At 37.9% G+C, this 22,003-nt stretch overlaps 1 protein-coding gene across 1 annotated transcript in view; it reads left to right on the forward strand.

Moving 5' to 3' along the window:
* PARD3 (par-3 family cell polarity regulator) overlaps positions 1–22,003 on the forward strand; it is a 548,282-nt gene that overhangs the window by 138,251 nt on the left and 388,028 nt on the right. Inside the window, 1 exon segment of the mRNA XM_077771780.1 lies at positions 15,080–15,260. Coding sequence (XP_077627906.1) covers positions 15,080–15,260 — 181 coding nt within the window.

The following is a 22,003-nucleotide window of genomic DNA, read 5'->3' on the forward strand; positions in this document are numbered from 1 at the left end:
CCTCTCTCTCTGACCCTCCCTCACTCATGTTCTGTCTCTCTCTGTCTCAAAAATAAACTATAAAAAAAAAGAATTTAAGAAATGTGTGTTGCTATTTAATTGATTATCAGAAAATGTGTTTTTAATACTCTTATTATTTTAGAGCAGGGATTTGTGAATCTGTTGATACTATATCCAGAATTCAGTGCCTCCATGCATTTTTCTTTCCCCTGTGGAGAAGGTTCCTGGCATTGTTAAAGAGAAGATTCCTGGCTTTGTTAAAGTAGCAGAGTGATCTAAGACCTGTGTGTCACACAATTCTTGGCACATACAAGGCACAGGGTATGAAAGAATAAATGTAAATGAAACAGAGGATGAATGATAGCCTTCTGAGCAGGTGCAAAGTTCTTTAGTCAGAAATGATAGTTGTGGTACCATAAGACAGGTAGACCCCAGAGGCCAGAGGGGTCAGGGATTACCAAAACAGGAGTTGGCTATTATTTTCCATTGATCTGCTGTTTCCTGAGATTCTAGGCTCAGCCTCTTTCAAACATATGTTTGGTTTCAGAGAATAATAACATCTGGATCATAGAGTGTTGAAAAGTGGACTCTGGCATGGGGAATTGGTATCATTCCATGAACTAAGGTACAAGCCACAATCTCTTCCTCTCTTTTTGTAGGTGTGAAAAGAGCTTGATTTTCTGGGTGTAAGCAAAGGGGGGAGGTGAGGGAATGATACCCAGAGGGCTTGTAATACGTTAGCTACTACTTGTATTCACATGCCTATGCTTTTCAGAGGGATTGCAAAATACATAGAATAAGTGATATTAATTCATCATGTGTTTATTGGGGCACCTTTTAGGCAAGAGCAACAGATCAATGAAATGGACCCTTTCAAAGAAAATCAAGAACTGTTTACAAAATCCTCATCTCTTAAGACAAGCTTATTATTGTAAAGATGAATTTATCTGCTCATTGTTATTTGAACAAATATTTGTCTATTCACATCATCAGTGGACTAAAAATTAAGTTTTTATTCATATTTTAAAATATTTATCCCCTATTATTAAAATTATTTTTAGTACTGGTGTGAAATAACTTTAGGTCACACTCTGAAAATTTGTCTTGATCACACCTTCCTGAGAATGTTTTAATATACCTCCTTGATAATGTTTATATACTCCTGGTTCCTACTCCATGACACTTACCTTCCCAGTTTCTGTGAGCGCTTGTTGTCTTTAGTTTACTTACATTTTTGTTTTTGTCAGTTCTTCTCAAATTTCTTCAAAGGTGGAATTGGAGGGAGGGAAGAGGAACTTGCCGTCTCAGCTTTATTCAGGTTTCGGTCCTGACTTCTGTACATGCTCCACATTCAGATAGGGGTCGTTAATTAAACTCATGGCTTCAGCTACCACCTACATGCTGACATTGCTCATTTATATTTCTTTAGCTATGAACTCCCCTTGGCACGATAGACTCTTGTTTCCAGTTATCTCCTGGGAACTGGATACTGGAGTTCGGATAGTTTCACCTCCAAGTGGATGCATCATTTTTTGTCCCAAACTTCTTTGTCCTTGTCCTTGCTCTCTGCCCAGTCACCCAAACCACAACTCAGACATTTCAGATTGATCCCCTCTTTCATAGTACCAGCCTCACCATGTACCAAATCCTTTAAATAAGTTCTGCATTTAAAAAAATTATTTTAGCCTTCTTAGTTATTATTTTTGAGAGACAGAGCGAGGCAGAGCACAAGCAGGGGAGGGGCAGAGAGAGAGGGAGACACAGAATCGGAAGCAGGCTCCAGGCTCTGAGCTCAGAGAGGGAGACACAGAATCGGAAGCAGGCTCCAGGCTCTGAGCACAGAGCCCGATGCGGGGCTCCAACTCATTAACCATGAGGTCATGACCTGAGCTGGAGTTGGATGCTTAACTGACTGAGCCACACAGGCACCCCTCAATTCTGCATTTTAATAATCATACTCTTTATTTCTCTTGTCACTCCAGTGCCTTTCTGTTAGTCTAGCCCTCGTGACTTCTTCATTGTTGGACCAAGGAGCTTTGTTTACCTTCTCATCCTTTCTTCATAGTCCTTGAAACCTGCAGAATGAATGCAAATAAAACTGGTGTGCATGCAAGGGTGCCCCACAGTTTTCAGGGTACAGATCGTATGGTTTAGCTTAATCCCAGTGCCCTTCATCTTCCTCTGTTGATAGCCTCAGTCTCTTGAAACTCTCTCAAATAATAATAGCTACCATTTCTTGAGTATTTGCTATTTGCCGGAACTGTTCTGTTCAGTTTATCAAAAATAAATAAGATATGCAACAACCCTATCAGTGCTGAGACCCAGAATGTTCGAACTGCCCACGGTTGGGACCCCTGGGTGGCTCAGTTGGCTAAAGGTCCCCCTCTTCATTTAGGCTCAGGTCATTATCTCACAGTTTGTGAGATGGAGCCCTGCGTGGGACTCTGTGCTGACAGGGTGGAGCCTGGGATTCTCTCTCTCTCCCTCTCTCTTTCTCCCTCTCTGTGCGCCTCCCCAGTATGTGCACATAGGCACACAAACAATAAAAGAAACTCCCGAGGATCATCGACCAGGCGAATCACTGCTCTGAGCCTTACTTATTTGGGGAACCAGTTCAAAACTCACAGCCTTATGGTAATGAAAGGAGTGGGGAGCACTGCCAACAGCCGCTTACACGGGACTCCGCCTCCACAGTTCCAGGGCACATATGGTGGTGTTCTCTGTGTGTGAGCAGTAAGCAAGGAAAGCAGAGGCTTTGACCTTCCTCAGAATAGGTTTTCATAAAAATGAAGGTTTCCAAGCTCTTTGGCCTTGGTTACCTACATCCATTAGATGGTACTAGATTTCAAAAGATTTCCAGTAAGTGTCAGTATTAAAGCTCTGTGTGAACTGGGGAAAATGTCTGACTTGCTATATCTTTTGCCTGTCAAATCTGAGGGAGAAGGGATTGACATACAATTAGTATTTATTCTGTGTTCACTTTAAAAGAAAAATATTGCTAAAACAGGTTATACTAATGAAGAGTTGTTATAAAGAATTTCATTATTTAGTTACTTTTTGAATAAACCTGCCAGTTGGTTTATTAAAACCAACTCATTAAAATGAGCCTAATTTAATCAGCATTGTGTTGCATACTGAAGATAATTTAGGCTAATGTCAAGGACACCTTTATCTCTCCTTTGTAGAAGGTATTGAAATAATGAGTGTAGCAAAAAGGAGTCAGAAAATGTTTGAAGTTTTTCATCTCTGCCTCTGGGTAGATATTTAAAAATCACACTTATCCTTTTTGCATGCAAATTAAACTGAAAGGCATTTTGTAATGTAACATTAACGTTATATTTTACAAAACAAATTTATTGAACTTTGATCTTTTGCTAATATTCGCTCATGGTTGTCAGAATGGTGACTTTTTAGTATGTATCAGTATAAACTGAACTTTCATTTAGAACTTTGAGGGAACAGAAGTCGTGGTTTTTATGCACCTTCATTGGAAAATAAATCACTGTTAAATAGCAACTCCTACTTCTTCTAGCTTGCTCTTCTTAGGGCACTGTTTTTCTCCCTAGACCCCCCCTGCTCCCCAAAGTCTTAATAGAGTCATCTGAATTCCTTTCTTCCTTTACAGCAGTTAAACTCTCTTTTTTTCTGATGAGGCTCTTAGATGGAAGCTCAGACATCAGTGGGGGTCTGGTTCAAATCGTGAAGTCAGCAGTTAAGGGATTATAACTCCCCAGTGAGTTCCCTATACAAATGGCAAGTTGCCTTGGAAACAAGGCTAGTTATTTGAGTAGGAAATATTATCTTGTCCTTAAATGCCAGAGAGGATGACTTGCCTACCTCTGTTGCATCCTCTCTAGTTCTAACACTGTGTTGAGATGTTTTCTGCTTAACTACTTCCCAGTACTGATTGATTGACTGGAGCTACAGCAAGTTTTCTTTTTTCATGCTTTTAATTTTAAACGTGATTTGCAAATTTTAGAACTAAGGAAGTGATCCTTCAAATTTCTATTTTTAGATGGGAAGTTTTCCACTACTGATTGCCAAAAAAATAAAGTAGTATATATAGTTCACAAAATTTGGCAAAAAAATTTTAGTGATGAGTCATTTGTCATATGTTCAACAATAAAATCAGTGATGGGTTGATTAGGGAAAGTATGCGATTGTGTAAGTTCTGTGAGATGGTGTTACTTGATGAAAGACTGACTTATGCTAATTGCTCCTGTGTGCCTGAAAGTACCTGGTACAGACTCTAGCACAGAGCTGTATGGTACGAGTTGCCAGGAGAATGCAGTAACAGCTGGGAGGCTTCCACAGGACTTCCCTGATTTAAACATTTGTATTTTGCTAGTTATGTGATGGAAGAAGGAGCTGGGAGTGGTTTGGGCACATCGAGACAAGGTTTTCAGGTCAATGGAATAGGCGCTGGCTGAGGAGGTAAACTAAAAGGCACCTTCCTAACCAAAGGGCTCAACTGTGCTTTGGTGGACTCTCCCAAATGGAGGCAGAAATCCAGATGCACAAGAGAGTAGAGCATAGGCTCTTACCTTTTAAGACTCTGTGATCCTGCCCAATGGAATTACAGTGCTGTGTTTCTGTGCTGAAGAATCACATTGGCAACTTCTCATCCATCAGGCATCTGGGTCAGGAATTGGTGGAGGTGGGTGGGTTGATTATAGGGACATAGACTGTCATAGACTCTGGGTCTGGAATTCTCTCTTGTCGAGGAAGAAAACAGATGCAAGATTGAAATGCGAGAGAGGCTAGTGCTCTGGGGGGAGGGAGGGGGCAAGAGCCCCCAAGTAAGGGTCCTTGTTTGTTTTTATTAGGATCAGAAGGCTTATAAGTGTGATGGGAGTACACAAAGAGGCAATGAAACCATGAACATTAACTCATGGGCACATTAACTCATTGGTGTGGGGGAAATGGGGTTTTGAAGATATGCGGTATTAGAGGTTTGGGTCAATATAAAACAGAATTCTGGTGCTGGGTGGAAGGTTGTCTACAGAAGACCTGAGGGACCACTTCTATTTACCTAAACTGGCTTAGGGGACAAGAAAGACAGAGGATGCTACCTCAGGGTCAACAAGGCACCTTTCTTTTGCTAATTAGCTCCACCCAAGCAATTTTGCCCTGCTGGGGTCTGTAGCCCTATTTACCTGTTTTTGTCCTTTTTTTCCAGTGAAAGCAGCTTGCTGTTATTGTACTAAATTGACGGTACTTCCTTCCTGAATACCTAATCTTGGATGTTTTCATCCTGAGATTTCCTATTCCTATACCTTCCTCAGATACTGGGGGCCTTTGCCCTGTTTATCTAATCCTGTTTACCCAAACTTGAGTGTGTTCATCCTGTGGCTTTCTAATTCTTTATGCCTTGTTAACCCATCAGTGTAAGCTCAGGGAATTCCTTAGTTTATTCCCCACAATAGATTTGGGAGTGAAGGAGGCAATGGCATGTCTTTGTGGGACAGAGATTGGAAGTATCATTTTGCTCATTAAAGCTCAAATAACATCTTGATTGGTGCTGTGGGTTTGGTAGTGTATCTTTTAATTACGGTTTAGGGCAAGGCATTGAAAGGCTATGTGTGTATGGTTTTGGCTTGTCTCCCCATGCTGTATTTCCTCTATGATGTTTGAATTTGTTTAATAAAACCTTTACTTTTTAAAAATTTAGATCCACAAATCCCAGATTACGGCAGTCATAGTAGGCGTTACTCTTGAGAAAGTCTCTCATGGCTTGTTCATTAAGGCAGCTATTCCTGAGTATTATTCCTGAATAGCTATTTTTGAATCCATATGTCAAACGTATTAGTAGTTAAGCATTAAATTGTGTACAGATCAAAACACATTGTTGTTGAATCTTATTTCCTCATCTTACTTCTCATACAGGTTGGAAGGCTGGCAGAGGGGCATGGTAGGGAGTACGCCATAGATGAGCTGCCTCTAAAGTAGCAAGCTGCGGAGCTGAAAGTTGGGGTGGATTTGAGGTCTCTTCTCATGATGCAGTGTGGGGCAAGGACCCCTAGCTCTTTGCCATTCTTAGCTTAGCCAGTAAGAAAAGTGGCTATCTTTTACCATGCGCATGTCATTTCAGCATTCCTTTCCAAGCCTTGGGTCTTTTCCCCCCCATCAGATAGAATATACTTAATTCTTGAAATGCTGATGAAGCACAGAAGTAATCTTGCGAATGTAACATTTAAAGTTTTTCTATGGCGAGCTTGAGATTCTCCTGCAGTGAGTGAGTTTTCATTGGTATAGCTTGTATTACTACTATTATAAAACATCATTGGCTTAAATATATTCTTTTACTATTCTGCTTACTCATCCAGTAAAATAGTAGCTCTATTTAAATGAGTTTTTAATGAACCGTGATACCAAGTAAGGCTCAGAGAATGATTAAGGATTTAGTAGTGCCTCTATGTCATTAAAATAAGTTCAATCATAAGAAAGTTTACAAATTGATTTAATAGTTTTTCCCCCGTGTCTACATAATAATTAGTTATTACATCATTACATTTAATTCTGAGGTTCATATTGGTTCTTTCCCAGTTTTACCTACTACCATCTCTTTGAGTGAAAGCTGCATGTGTTCATGATAAAGTCACAAGAAATGCCACCTCCTCCAATTTGGAGTCAACCTATCTATATGTGATCAGCCAATTTCAGAGTTATTTTCTTCTATCTTACTGTGCATTCTTACTTTTTATTAACACTAAAACAGTAGTGTAATGTAGTTGTAACTTCATGAACGGGTACAAATGGAGCAGTGGCACTAGGTGATGGGGATGGGAGGGAGAGGGGTTTACATTATATCTGACAAGTGGGTCGGGGAGCTTATGGCTACAGCATTTGCATATTTTCATTGTGGTTTGCAGTTGACATAATCAAGGCTATTAGTTGAACATTACTCTTAAATTGGGAATCTAATTAGTCTGAAGGCTCAGTGGGTGATAGAGTGTATCATCCTGAGGGACAGCAGAATTAAATCCCAGCTCTGAAATGTAAGCTGGGGAGTATCATAGCTGGATATGTTTCACTGTGATTTCCAGAGGAAGCATAATGCCTTTTTAGGTATCTGTGACTTTCTTAAAGGATGCTATTAGCTCTTGTGGGGCAGGTAACCTTTGAGCATTGACAGGTAGGGGTGTGTGATGGTTTTGGTCTCCTTGATTGTTCAGGTAACAGTAGGAATGTGTTGCTCTCCTCTATGTGATGTATTGTTGTGAAATATATATATTATATAGTGAAATGCGACTATTAAATGTTTATCTCAGTAGATTCTCTTCTAATAAGTAGAATACATGCAATGGTACTCTGCATAATCATGCTGGTATCTGTTAGTTTCTCTTTTATATATGTGCTATAAGTTATTAAGTGTGTTTATGGGAAACAACTGTAAATGAAGGTTTGTTTGTTTGTTTGTTTTCATTTTTAAAGTGATGGATAAAGGGGAATTCAGGAACCCAAGGACTTGGTCTACTTTTACCATGTTTTAAAAGTACATCCCTGAGAAAAAGGGGGTAGAGAAAATGGAGTTATTGATATGTGTGATCCTAATTATAGAAATTCACAGGTTGACCTGCAGGAAAGAAAAGCCATTTTTGGAATATGAAGCTGTAGAATTATATATTTTGGAACAGTATTGCTTCAGTTAGAAAATACATGTGTCTTTAATCACTCAATTTTTACTGTTAATTTTTAGAAATTTATTGAACTGTGCTATAACTCTCACATTTACACGGAATTTTCTCATTCTTAAAAAAATTTTTATGTTTGTTTATTATTGAAAGACAGACAGACAGAGCATGAGTGTGGGAGGGGGAGACACAGAATCAGGAGTAGCCTCCAGGCTCTGAGCTGTCAGCACAGAGCCTGATGCAGGACTCAAACTTACAAACCTCAAGATTATGACCTGAGCCAAAGTTGTACGCTTAACCAACTGAGCCACCCAGCCACCCCTGCATTTTCTTTCTGTTACATTTATTATTTTAGCTAGATTTGCCCATGAAATCTCCCTGCCGTTGCTCAGAGGTATGTGTTACCTCATTATTTTGGGGGTATCATCATCATCACCATAGTACTGTGTTGGGAAGAATATTGAAAAGTGTGGGAAATATCGATAGTTCCCCACCAGAGGCACAATCAAGTGCATTTCCTGTCTTGTGTTTCTTGCTAATTTTTTTAAGAGAGAGAGAGGGAGAGAGAAAGAGAGAGCAATGGAGGGGCAGAAAGAGAGGGAGAGAGAATCCTCCCTCACAAGGTTCCACGCCTTGTGCAGACCTCAGTGCAGAGATCTATCTCACGGTGGTGAGATCATGACATGAGCTGAAATCAAGAGTCTGATGCTTAATTGACTAGGCCACTCAAGTACCCCACTGACTTTGTTTTGATACTGTAAACCAAAGGAGTCCATGGAGTCTGGCTTACTCATTGAGGCCACTCATGTTCCATAGGTGAAGAGAGAGTCTTATAGACATCTTCAGGTTCATTATGGTTTTAGTATTTTTCCACATGGTTTGGGTTTTCTCCAGGACTAAAACTGTAATGCCTTTCTGAAGAAGATGCCGTTCTGAAGAATTACAAGTCTTTATTTCAAAGCCAAATAGTTTGGTGTATTATTGTTTTATTAATGTTGAGTATACAAAAGACATTTGTGAGACCCATCACAATCAGCTTCCTCTGGGTATGTTCAGCCTGTATGTGAAAGAAATCAACAGAGGCAGAAGGAGAGATAATTCAAAGGCTGTGGCAGTGAAATGGCTTCTGAGGCTGTGTGGGGTCTGAACCTAGAGGGTTTTGAGACCTCACATAGACAGCTACTTGATTTAAGTCGCCTGCCATTTTCCTGTAGGAAGACAGAATCTGTAAGATCTTTCAATTCTTTTAAAAAGCTTGTCTGATTAAAACTGAGTGATGATATCACCAGCATGGAATTGTTTAAAATTATCTTGCTTTCCCTTAGATATGTTCAGACGGTTTTAGGTAGTGGCATCAAAATTATGCTAATTTGGTAAGTTGGGTTATTACCTTTGGTTAATCAAGAATGAACAGAATCCTATTCAAAGACTCATAGATGATTCTAGTCTGCAGTTTCCCAGTGAGTGTGCTGTCAATATGTTAGATGTTCCAGGGGCAGGAAGTTTGTGAGAAAAAAGGATCTTTGAAGTTGGATAGATTTGATTTCCAATTCACAGATTCATTCTCTACTTATTTATAGTTAAATTCTGCTCATATTATTCTGAGTCTCAAGTTTCTTTTCTGTGGAGTGAAATCTAGAAGTGGCTCATTTTTGTATGAGGAGTTGAGGGGAGGAGGTAGGGCACCTGCAAAAGATGTGCATTTTGTGGTTATTGTGATGTGATGTTGAATTTTTCTAGCAAGGATTCTTATTTCCTTTGCTTGTTTTTTGTTTGTTTTTGTTTTTGTTTTTTTGGGGATATGTGTGGTTGTTTTCCTACTTACTGTTGGTGTGTGGAAGAGCTTTGCCTAAGTCTTCAGCGACTCTTGAAACTATGTATTTATCTACCAACACAGTATAACAATAGTAGCTAATGGTAAACGTGTGCTTGTTGTGTTCTGACAGTGGACATGCCTTATCTCTTTATTTGTCATAACACGTCCTGGGGGATAGGCAAGGGCACTGTATAAGTTTCCTTTTGCCTCTGTGACCAATTACCTCAAACTCGTGGCTTAAAACATCACAAAATGATCGACTCACAGTTCTGGAGGGTAGAAGTCTGACATGGGTCTCACTGGGCTAAAATTAAGGTGTGAACAGAGCTCCGATCCTTTCCAGAGGTCCTAGGAGAGAAGCCATTTCTTTGCCTCCTAGAGGCTTCTTATGTTCCTTACCTCATGGCTCTCCTTCTTCTTTTTCAAAGCCAACAATATAGCATGTCTCTAACCATTGTCACATCTCTCCCTGACCACAGTGGGGAAAGGTTTTCCACTTTTCCAGATTTGTGTGATTAGATGCCTCTCGCCTTCCTAGGATAATCCAGGGCAATCTCTCCAGTTTAAGGTCCTTAATCTGAATCATATTTTCTTCTTTCTATTTTAATGTTTATTTATTTTGAGAGAATGAGAGAGCTGTTGAGGGAGGGATAGAGAGAGAGGGAGAGAGAGAATTCCTGGTAGGCTTCTTGCCATCAGCACAGATCCCAATGCGGCCTCCATCCAGGAGAACATGACCTGAGCTGAAATCAAGACTTGGATACTTAACCAACTGAGCCACCCAGGCACCCCTAAATCATATTTTAAAGTCCCTTTTGCCATGGAAGTTTAACATCCACTGGTTCTGGGGCTCTGGGCTTGGGCAGCAAGGGGCATTATTCTGTCTACTACAACCACCATTCTCTTTTTCAATATGAGGAAAATATGAGGACTTTCAATATGAGGGCTTAGAGATGGTTGAAGCCAGTGGATTTACCAACACCTGCCAATGAAGTAAGATCAGAGCTGGTTTTGAATGGAGGTCTCTTTGATTCTGAATCCTGTGCTCTTAGCCACTTTGTTACATGCAGTTCTGGGCTCTTAACACACAATTGTACCTTAACATTAAATGGGGTTTATAAGTGTTTGCCTGTGCTGTTTTAAAAACAATTTGGAGGGTTCCGATGTTTCAGAGAGTTAAAATGGTTTGTCCTGAGGTAGGTGAGGAATGTATGGCCAAGTTTGGTGTTGATTTGTATGTAGGTTTATCCTAAATTGTGGGTGTTACTTGATATTCAGCATGTCTGCTCTTATGGAGGCTTGACTGATGAATGGATCAGAAGAGAGATTAAGCCATACCTATTGAAAGTAAAAATGAACTTTCAAAAATGATCTACTTCATGGACAGCAGCAAAGATTCCATCTGTTAAACTATAGGTATGAGCCATGTTTCATAAATTTAAAAGCAGACATTTCCTTAATTTTTTGAAGGGCATGATAGAGATTTTTAATATGTGATGTTTTGTGAAGGTCTCATTTTCTTTTGCTCTGCTACTGCATGCATTCTTGTAGAGTAGATTTTCTAAAATTATATACCCTTCCCAATTTAACACAAAATTACTTCATATCTGCACCTGGCACTTAAATTTTGGTTTAAAAGAAAGCTGTGGAAATTGTATGTTATTGGCATATTGCAAATCACCAACTGTGATTCTGCCACTGAAATTCAAACAGCATTTGTTCGTGACACAGTCCAGATTTCATACTTGTGTTTTCTAAAAATGCGGGAGATAATTATTGAAACTAATATACATGTATAAGTTCTTCCATGTGTGGCATTTAAAGACTCATTCTTCGTAATTTGCAATCTCCATTTTCAGTTTGCAGAAAGGACTTGATTCTTCAGAGAACACACCATTGTAAAAAGTTAATAACAAAACTTGAATTTCATTTGCTTCCAATTAAACACCAAATGTCAGAGCTTAATATCTTCAAAATGCATACTAAGCCGCACACCTTGTGAGAAGTCTTATGATATTAAAATCAAGGATGGAAATTTAAAATCTCAGTGAAGAGCTAAAAATGGGTATCATTAGTTATCAGGGTTACTGAGGTATCTTGGCTTTTAGTTTTATTTCCAAATTGAAAATTTTAAATTGGATATTACTGGATGGATGAGCATTCTACTACAGCGCTATCAGATTATGGCCTGTGGGCCAAATCGGGTCCACCACCTGCTTTGTAAACAAAGTTTTATTTAAATCTATTTTATTTAAACCATGGTCATTTATTTACGTATTGCCAGTGGCTGTTTTATGCTACAAAGGCAGAGTAGAATAGTTGTGAGGGAGGTTGCATGGATTGCGCAGCTCCAAAAATATTTACTATCTGGATCTTTCAGAAGCTTACTGACCCCTGATCTTGTAGAATGTGTTTGTTACTAATCCTTGGGAGATTCTTGCTAGTCGGCTGATTTTATTTCTGTATATGGAAACTTAAGTGTATACATACAAACACCTTTCCATTTTGTAACTGCTAAGGATTTCTTTTCCCGTTTATATTGCTTATTATAAGGTTGAATGGTCCAACTATTCATCCCACTTTAATTTCTTCTTACCACTTAACCTCCCTCCATGTTGTTTAATCAGCTCCTTATATATGATGCCACAGCAGGGTTCTGAGCTTCCTGTTCGTCTACATGTCTCTATGACCTTATGAAGGTTTCTTTTTTTTTTTTTTGTCTTATGAATTGATTGATGATATTTAAGCATTCATGGAAATTGCATTTGTTCAAGTGGCAATACTCTCTATGAAATAAAGATTGGAATGATAAATATTTCTCATGGTCTGTAAAGTCCTCTTGCTGTCCTTAAACTGATTGGACATTCACATTGGAAAAGCTTGAATTGGAGGTGGGAGTGGGGTATTTGGGGGTCAGTCATGGTTCCACTTTCCTTGGACTGCCAAGGTTATTTTGCTAGCATAGAATTGCAGTGCAAATGAGCAAGAAGGTGCTGGTCCTTAGATCTTCATTACCCTTTGAGATTTGAAAGGTCTGCCACTGTTTTGTGATAAAAAGAAATAGATCGAATTTTAATTTTCATGGTACTTTGTAATGCTGTATTATGAAATTGTAATTTAGAAGTAATTTTATATTTGAGAACAGTTGCAAAAACAGTATAGACTGTTTCCACGTATGCTTCATCCACGTCTAGTGTAAAAACAGGCATAACTGTAGGATAATTACCGAAGGTAGGAAACTAGTAACATTGAGCCGGTACTGTCTATAGCCCTCATTTGAATTTTGTCTTTTTTTTAAAAAATAAATGTAAGATTACTTTTATTTTTTTAATGTTCTTTATTTTTGAGAGAGAGCATGAGCAGGGGAGGGGCAGAGAGAGAGGGAGAGGGAAACAGAAGATCGAGAGTGGGCTCTGCACTGACAGTGGCAAGCCCATTTAGGGGTTCAAACTCACAAACTGAGATCATGACCTGAGCTGAAGTAGGATGCTCAACCTGCTGAGCCACCCAGGCACCTGTTGTCCCTTTTCTAATGTCCTTTTTCTAGCCCAGGATCCAGGCAAGGACCGCATGCTGCATGTAGTTCTTATTTCTGCTCTGTCTCTTCCAATTTACACAGTTTCATCAGCTTTTCGTTTACTTTCATGACTTTAATATTTTTGAAGAGTGTGAGTTATTTTATAGAAGGCCCCTCAATTTGGATTTATCTGATGTTTTCTGATGATTAGATCACAGATACACATTTTTAGCAGGAACCCCACAGAAGTAATTTTATATCCTTCTCTGTGCATTTTATCAGGGGGTGTTATGGCTTATTATTGGTGATGTTTAACCTTGGTAAAGTGGTTTCTGGCAAGTTTCTCCTCTGCAAAGATACCATTTTTCTCTTTTTAATTAAAAAGTATTTTGTGGGAGATACTTTGAGATCTGCAAATATCCTGTTTCTCATCATATTCTCATCCAGTAATTTTAGCTTCCATTGGTGATCTCACCTGCAGCAATTATTGCTATGGAGATTGCTTGGTGGTGACTTCTATCTCCACCATTTCTTCTATAATTATTAATTGCAATGCTACAACATGGAAGAGCTGTCCATTTCCAATCATTAATGATTTCTTCAGTGATTTATTTATATCATCATGGACTCACTGATATTTAGTTTATTTTTGGGCTGATATCCAGTTGTATCATTACTTACTTATAGGTTGTCTCAGCTTTGGCCATTGGGACTTCTTTCTGGTTGGCACCTGATTCCCTTTTTTTTTTTTTTCTCAGTCTATTTATTTATTTTGAGAGAGAGACAGTGTGATTGGGGGAGGGGCAGAGAGAGGGAGAGAGAGAGAATCCTAAGCAGGCTCCATGCTGTCAGCACAGAGTCCAATGTGGGTTTTGAACCCACGAAGTCATGAGATGAAGACCTGAGCTGAAATCCAAGAGTCCAGTGCTTAACCACTTCACCTATTGAGCCACCTAGGCACCCCACACCTGATTCCCTTTGATGTGCCTCCTTCACTTGCAGGTACTGCTTTACTTTTTAGCACTGCCAATGTGTTCCAGGTCCATCATTCATTTTCTCTGCCCCAACCCTGGATTTAGCTATTTTTCTAGGCAGCCCTTGTTCATTTATTGGAAAATGGTATCAGAGGCCAAGATTCAGGCACTTGTGTTCCTTCTAGGGTGTGATTGCTTCTAGGACCTCTCAGTGGACAGAGCTAAGAACCACACATGCGTTAACGTTCATCCATCCCTATCTGTCTGCCTATCTGCCCACTTACAAAAACAACGTGTTTATATTGTTGCCTCTAATTTCAATCTAACATCACAGAGTTTACTTCCTTATTTGTAACTTCTGTTTCTGACAGTGAGAATTTTGACTTCCATTATTCAAAATATTTTTCTTATTCAGTCCTGGTGTGTGTGTGTGTGTGTGTGTGTGTGTGTGTGTGTCTAATAGTGTGAGAATTTGCATGCACTTGTGAGAAACAAATTTATGTGACAGTTCTTTTTTTCTCTAGCTTTACATTAAGCAGTGAAAATAGTTTTCCAAAATTATTTAATTCTTTTCTCTTCTACCTCCTTCATTTTTCCCATTTTCTTTTTGTTTCAACTCTGTTCTTACTACTTCTGGGTGATAACTGTCTCTTTTATCCTTCCTATATTTCTTACGCACAAGTGGACAGACACATGTGTAATTTATAATACACTTTCCTACTGAGTGAAAGATACCTTCAACCTTTTGTTTTATAATATATGTATATATATACATATATATAGTACTATATATCATATATATGCATTGCATTTAGAAATCCATTTTCTTTTTTACTTAATATATCATTTACACAATGATTTAAATCCACCCTTAGCATTCTGTGATATAAAACCATTTTCTTATTTTTCTCCCTTAGAATTTTGGATTTGAAATGCACAACTGAGAAATACAAAAGTAAACCATCAAAACTCAGGGAAAGACTGTTTCTTTGAAGTTTGGCTTCCTAAGACATAACTTTCCTGGGTGCTTAGATATCAGGATCTCTCCTCTATTGATTCACGTCCCGTGTAGTGTAAGTTTTTGGTAGCGATTTTAAATGCCTTTGTTTATAAATGCAAATTTACCTTTCATTTCTAGCTGGTCGCAGTGTTTGATGAGCAAGATCCGCATCATGGAGGTGACGGTACCAGTGCCAGCTCCACGGGCACCCAGAGCCCAGAGGTATTTGGCAGTGAGCTTGGCACCAGCAGTGTCTCCGCCTTTCAGCCTTACCAAGCGACAAGCGAGATTGAAGTGACACCTTCAGTCCTTCGTGCAAGTAAGCGAAGGCTCTTTCTTCTCTGCATGTTTCATCGTAATTTGCAGGGATGCCAACTCTTGTTATCCAGCCATGCTCCTGTGAATGGAGTTCATTATCTGTTTTTATCAAACACTGATTAAGTGTAGGACCTGGGCAAATGTCTTTTGCTGGAGGGTAGGCAAGATTCTTCACGCTATAATGTATTGGGCTTACTTTACTTTAGACTGGTAGACTTTTAATTGCTCACCAAAGGTAAGTAAGGATAACTGTAAAGTTATATTGCCGAAATATTTCTTTCTGTGTTCCTCTGAATGCTAGATCAAATAGGAAATAGTGAGAGGCCTCACAGTGAATCAAAATATAGCATCTCAGATTGATAATCAACTTGGATACAACCATTACTTGAACTCTATCTAAAGAGCAGCCAATGAAGAGACCTCAGGGATAGAATTATCTCCAGAGATCTGGAAGAGTGAATGTGGTTAGAACACATCCTCGAGGAAAGAAAATACAGGGCTTCATGAGTTTATATTAGGAATCTGGGGGTATAGAGTACTCAAGATCTACGATATTTGTCTGAGGAATTCTGTCCAGCAGTCCTGCAGATTCACTGAAAAAAGTGAAGAACTTTTGCTAAAAATAAATTTAGTGTTTGTAATTGTCTAATCTTATAATTGAGCAGTTGTAAAGAAGGTCCATTTCAATAAATTTATAAGTTAAAAATTGTTACCTTTTAGTCACATTTATATAGAAACATTGCAGTTTTTCAAGTGTTATGTGACTTTACTGATAGTCTTCAGTACATCTTCATGTGTAATTGGTAATAATTATAATAATAATTAATAATATACAAAATCCTATATAGAATATAGTTAGATAATATTTAGAATACATAGTTTATTCTTATAAAATTATGTTTGTATGCACGTACAACCATATTTTAAACTAATTTTGTGGAAATAACATTTGATTACTACATGAATATGCTATTTTACAAATCTTGTTGGATTTACTTCAGGCAACGTTTTTCAAAATGTGAGGTATGTACCATGTATGGTAGGGTACGCAAGGTAATATGTAAGTGGTACACTAGTTACTTTACCTTTTCTGTTGTAAACCAGCTCATTAAGTCCGTGTTTTTAGTGATTATCTGCTTGGAATAAACTAATTTATTTTTTTTAATGTTTGTTTACTCATTCGTTCATTCACTCATTCATTTAGAGAGCCTGGACATGTGAATGAGTGAGGAGGGAGGGGCAGAGACAAAATCCCAAGCAGGTTCTGTGCTGTGAGTGCAGAGCCTTACATGGGGCTCGATCTCACGAACCATGAGATCATGATCCGAGGGGAAATCAAGAGTCAGACACTTAACCGATTGAGCCAACGAGGTGCCCCTAAATTCATTTATAAAAAGTAGATTGCCTAAATGTGAATTAAAGCAAATTTGAAGGCTGTCAGTGCTGAGCCTGCTTGGGATTCTCTTACTCCCTTTCTGTCTGCTCCTCCCTTGTTCATGGGCGCACTCTCACTCTGCCCCTATAAATAAATTTTAAAGTAAATTTTAATTAAATAATAGTACAGGTATTCAGGTGCCCGATATTTAGAAAATAGTGTCTTTATGTGAATAATTGCACCCTAATGTATATAATTAAATACAGGGCTTTTCCTTGTGTTATTGTTATAGTTTTTTATTCATGTATTTTATAAAGCAAGATGCACCTTTAATGTAGCTTCACCTTAAAAAAGTGTTGGAGGAAAGGTAAATGCTGTCTTTATTTTAAGAAGACTTTGAATGGCATACTTTCCATCAAGTTTTCTCTTTTGACTGTTGTGGACTCAACAACTTTTCTTACACACCACCACCCACATTTGGCTGGTCCTGTGTGTTAAAATTTAAATGCCGTTTTCAACACAAAATATCTCTTCTCCTTGTCTTTATGGAGAAAAGGAACTTACATTTGAACCATTTGAAATGTCTTAAAGCCATCAGTGGGAGAGTATGTAAATACTACTTTTCAGTTTTGAATTTTATATGCCAAGTTTATTTTTATGGTTTGGGCAGCCATTGGGTAAGTGTATGGTAAGCATCTACTAAATACAAGGTTTAGTGATATGCAAAAGTTACCCATTATATACAAATCTCCTATCTGTTTTTTTTTCCCAATGTTTGTTTATTTTTGAGAGAGACAGAGGCAGAGCATGGGCAGGGGTGGGGCAGAGAGAGAGGGAGATACAGAATCTGAAGCAGGCCCCAGGCTCTGAGCTGTCAGCACAGAGCCTGATGTGGGGCTTGAACCCATGAACCTAGAGATCATGACTTGAGCTGAAGTCCGACGCTTAACCGACTGAGCCACCCAGGTATCCCATGAATCCTCTGTCAAGATGATTGGTCCTACTATATTAGTCCCACTCATTCAAACATAATACAAGAGTTGGAGTATCAATGGCCAGGCATTCTTGTCAACAAGGAGTTTCTGTTTAGTGGTCTTCCTCATTTACAAATATTGAAATAAAAAATCCAGGAATATGTAGAAATTTGCTGAATTGGGTAATAATCTAATTAGGGACATGGTTAATATAAGGTTTCAGATAAATAAACTCCTAATACTTACCTTGAATAAAGAAAGTGATAACTTTCTTATGTTTTCCAAGTTTTGCTATGAACGAATTCATTCCTCTACTTCTTTGCAAGGTAATCAATAGAAGGGATTATGGGCAATATTATACAAGCATCTTAGTGCAAATACAATTATTAGAACTAAATGAAAAATTTTCTTAAATTCCAAAAAATGTGCTTTAGAAAATGAGAAAGTAATAAAATAGACCACGTAGTGAAAGACTATTTATATAAAAGCTTCTTAGATTGAAGAAATAAAATAAAAAGGATAACCATAAATAATAGGTACATGTAGGGAATGGAGAGAATAAGATGGATGAAAAAAATAGAAGCGAGACTGACCTAAAACCTCTTGTTTTGTGTATTTCGCATCCAAGCCATGTTATATTTTATGTAATTATAATCAAATTTTAGTGTTTAAAGTAGCATTCTTAATAACAATATTAATAGTTAAATAGTAATTCTTAAAAATTATATGACATAAGTAGACATAAATTATATGTCCAATTCATTGCTCAGTCATCCAAGAGTAACTATTTCAGGTAACTATAAATATTAGTAATTTGTACCACCAAGGGAAGATGAGAAAATAAGAACCCTGCAACAGTTTGTGGTTGGTAATATTGGTACCGTTAGTCTTAGATTGTTGGGTGTATATTATGAGATAGAGCAAATGAAGAATTATAATAGTCTAATTCTCCTATTCCTTGTGCCATTGAGGATTCAGGATTCACAGTATAGAAGAAAAAAAATACAGATATAAGCTACAGTAGAATACATGAACATCCCTTGATTCTCAATTTGAATAAGACATATAATGAATCTGTGGTATGTTTCATTACCCACACATAGAAAAATAAATAAAAATTAAATAGGAAGGAGGAAGGAAGGGAAGATTCTATATGTGTTTACTGAATATGTCTAGAATTAATGCCCCAACCCAATAACTGAGCATTCCCTGGTATCTAGACTGTGCTTTGAAAATAGTGTTTTCCATTAAAAGGGACCAGAAATGTCCTTTTGGACATTCATGGAGAAGTGGCTGAATTCTGGTTCAGGGAGGAAATCTAGGAGATGATTCTGGATCACCCTGTCATATAAGAAAATAACAGAACTATGAAAGATTACTAGAGTCATGTCAGCAGGGCCCAGGAGTCATATGGAATTTCCCACTGGCCCAAGAGGGCAATTAGGACATAAATAAGGTTAGTAAATAGCAGTGTATTCATGAATCCATGACAATAAGTAAATAAGCAAGAATAAGGTGCCTGGGTGGCTCAGTCAGTTAAGTGCCTGACTTCTGTCAGGTCATGATCTTCAGTCTGTGGTTTTGAGCCGCACATCGTGCTCTGTGCTGACAGCTCAGAGCCTGGAGTTGGCTTCGGATTCTGTGTCTCCCTCCCTCACTGCCCATACCCTGCTTGTGCTCTCTCTCTCTCTCTCTCTTTCTCTCTCTCTCTCTTTAAAAAATAAACATTAAAAGATTTAAATAATAAGTAAAGAAGCAAGGTAAAGGATACTAGTGAATCAACTTACTATTTGGAAAACTGATAAAAGAAAGAATTAAGCATCTCTCTCCTATTTCCTCTATGAATGGTATTACTGGGTAACTAAGTAGTAGATGAAGGGGAAGTTTCTTTTTATAGAAGTATCTTAGCCAATAAATGAAGAAATAATGATGGAATTAGAATATTACTAATTTGCCATTCTTGATGAAATAATGGATCTATGCATCTATCATCAATTACCTGATAATATAAAAAGATAATAATAAATTAAGGAGAGTGGATTAAGTATTGTGTGCCTCCTGGTGGAAGAATGTAACACTATGAAGTAGTCTTGACAAAAGAAATGAACCTTAAATCCGATCAAACATCTAGAGCCAACTGCCAATTTTCTAGAAAATACCAGATACCCGGAAGCATGTTAACACCATAGGGATGCAGTCAGTCAGGTCAAGACTGTGGGAAACTATACAAGACAAATAACCCAGGTTCTTCAATAGGTCAAGTGTAAGGTAGGGGAAAGAGATGAAGAGGGAACACAGATTTATAGACACCAAGAGACATAACATCCAATCATAATGTATGAATCTTGTTTAATTCTTGATTTAAGTGAAACAGCAACAACAAAAGAATACCAGTCATATGCTAATTGGTGAGTTGAGCACTGATTGAGTATTTGATGTTAAGGAATTATTTATTTCCTTTCACATGTGCTATATTATTGAAATTATTTTCCAAAATGTCTTTATTATCTTTTTGTAATACATACTGAACTAGGTTGATGGAAATGATATATCTGGAATTTGCTTCAAAATAAGCAGGCTGGGAATGTAGGGAATGGGTATAGCTGAGTGGCTGTGGGCATTCGGTAGCCTATTCTATTTTCACATATGTTTATGACTATTCTTAATAAACATGTGTGTACTTTTTTTTAAAGAAAACACATACATAAGGCACTTATTTAACACTTTCACATTTTTACTTAATTTTAGTTTTTTTCTTCAACTTTGTTTCATTTAATGGAACTCAGAGTTTTAACCCATTATGTTTTTAGGCTTGAATATCTTTTATTGGTCATCTTTTCACATTTCTCTGAAACAAAGAAAATACATCCAAATTTTAACTCGTAAATTTTTTATAAAATGCAGATATACTGATTGTAATTACTACATAATTGATCAACATAGCATAAATATGCAATGTATAAAATATTTTCATTATTAATGTGGAAATAGATGAGAACATCGACATGAAAACACTATTCAGAGCCTGCTCTAGCAAGGGACTTCACCACTGTCACACACGGCAGGCAGGAAAGTAGGGAAGCTTTATAGTAAAACAAGGGGCAGGCTCTAGATGTGCCCTGACTGGAAGCTGTTGGCACAGAGAAGCTTTCCTGGGCCTCCAGAAGCAGAGTACCCTATGTGATTGGTTAAGAGTGCATATTTGGGTTTCTCTGGTTGTTCCTAAGTTGAAAGCAGAGTCAAAAATTAGGGAAGTTGTCTGTTATTAATGAAGTCCTCATTATTTGGGGCAGTTATACAGATTATTGCTCAGTTTCTTGAACTGGTTGTTGCAGATAGTAGTCTAATTTCCTGGATTGGTTACTCCAGGTTGCAGAGTGGCTTATGAGGCTGATGTCTGCAGACTGTAGGGTAGATTTTCACTTTTTCAAAGCTTATTTATTTTTGAGAGAGAGACGGGGTGGGGTGGGGTGGAGAGCATGCACAAGAATAGGGGAGGGGCAGAGAGAGAGGGAGAGAGTATCTTAAGTAGATTGTGCACTGCCAGCACAGAGCCCAGTGTGGGGCTTGAACCCATGAACTGCGAGATCATGGCCTGAGCCGATATCAAGTGTTGGATGCTCAACTGACTGAGCCACCCAAGGTGCCTCTAGATATTCAGTTTTACATATAGTCTGGCCAAATGGAGATTTATCATCTCTCATAGATTATAGAAGTTATTTTTATTATAAATGCTTATCTTTAAGATTAGTATACTCATTGTTGAAAAATGTTAAATTTTTCTAGAATGAGAAATTGTCTGAGAAGTCTTGTTCACAGAAATGTGTAGAAGGGTGTAGAGTTTGTTACAGCTCTATTCCCAGTTCTTCTACCTCTACCCAGGTTAAGCACCAAACATCAATAAGTAATTATTCATCAGAAGTTATTTTTATTGATGTATCAGTGGAAAGACAATTGGCTAAAGTCTTCCTTTCATTTTTTTTTTTGAAAGGAATGAACTAGAAACTAGTTGGGTGGCAGAAGGATTTGTTACCCTGAGTCATTTAATTTCTCAGCATCAAGGCCACTATATCAGAATGTCCCTTTGTTTAGCATGCTGGTAGTTGCTGTGTGCGGTGGTATATATATCTCATCAATTGTAAGATTCAGAATAAGTGATGCTTAGTTTTTTATTTTGTTATGTTTTAATTGTGTGTGTATGTGTGCATGTTTTTTAATCCTGTGAAGTAGAAAAGCTGTTCAGAGAATCATTCTGACTTTCTTAGACTTGGTACTTTGCTTTCGTGGACCCTTCCTACTGTAATAATATCAATCATAAACTTTATATTTCATACAACTTTAAATATTTCAGTATTTATTTTTTGGTGTGCAAAATTTCATAATTTTCACGGTCTC

Source organism: Crocuta crocuta, unplaced genomic scaffold, assembly GCF_008692635.1.
Source record: "Crocuta crocuta isolate KB4526 unplaced genomic scaffold, BGI_CrCroc_1.0 scaffold457, whole genome shotgun sequence".
Taxonomy (NCBI): domain Eukaryota; kingdom Metazoa; phylum Chordata; class Mammalia; order Carnivora; family Hyaenidae; genus Crocuta; species Crocuta crocuta.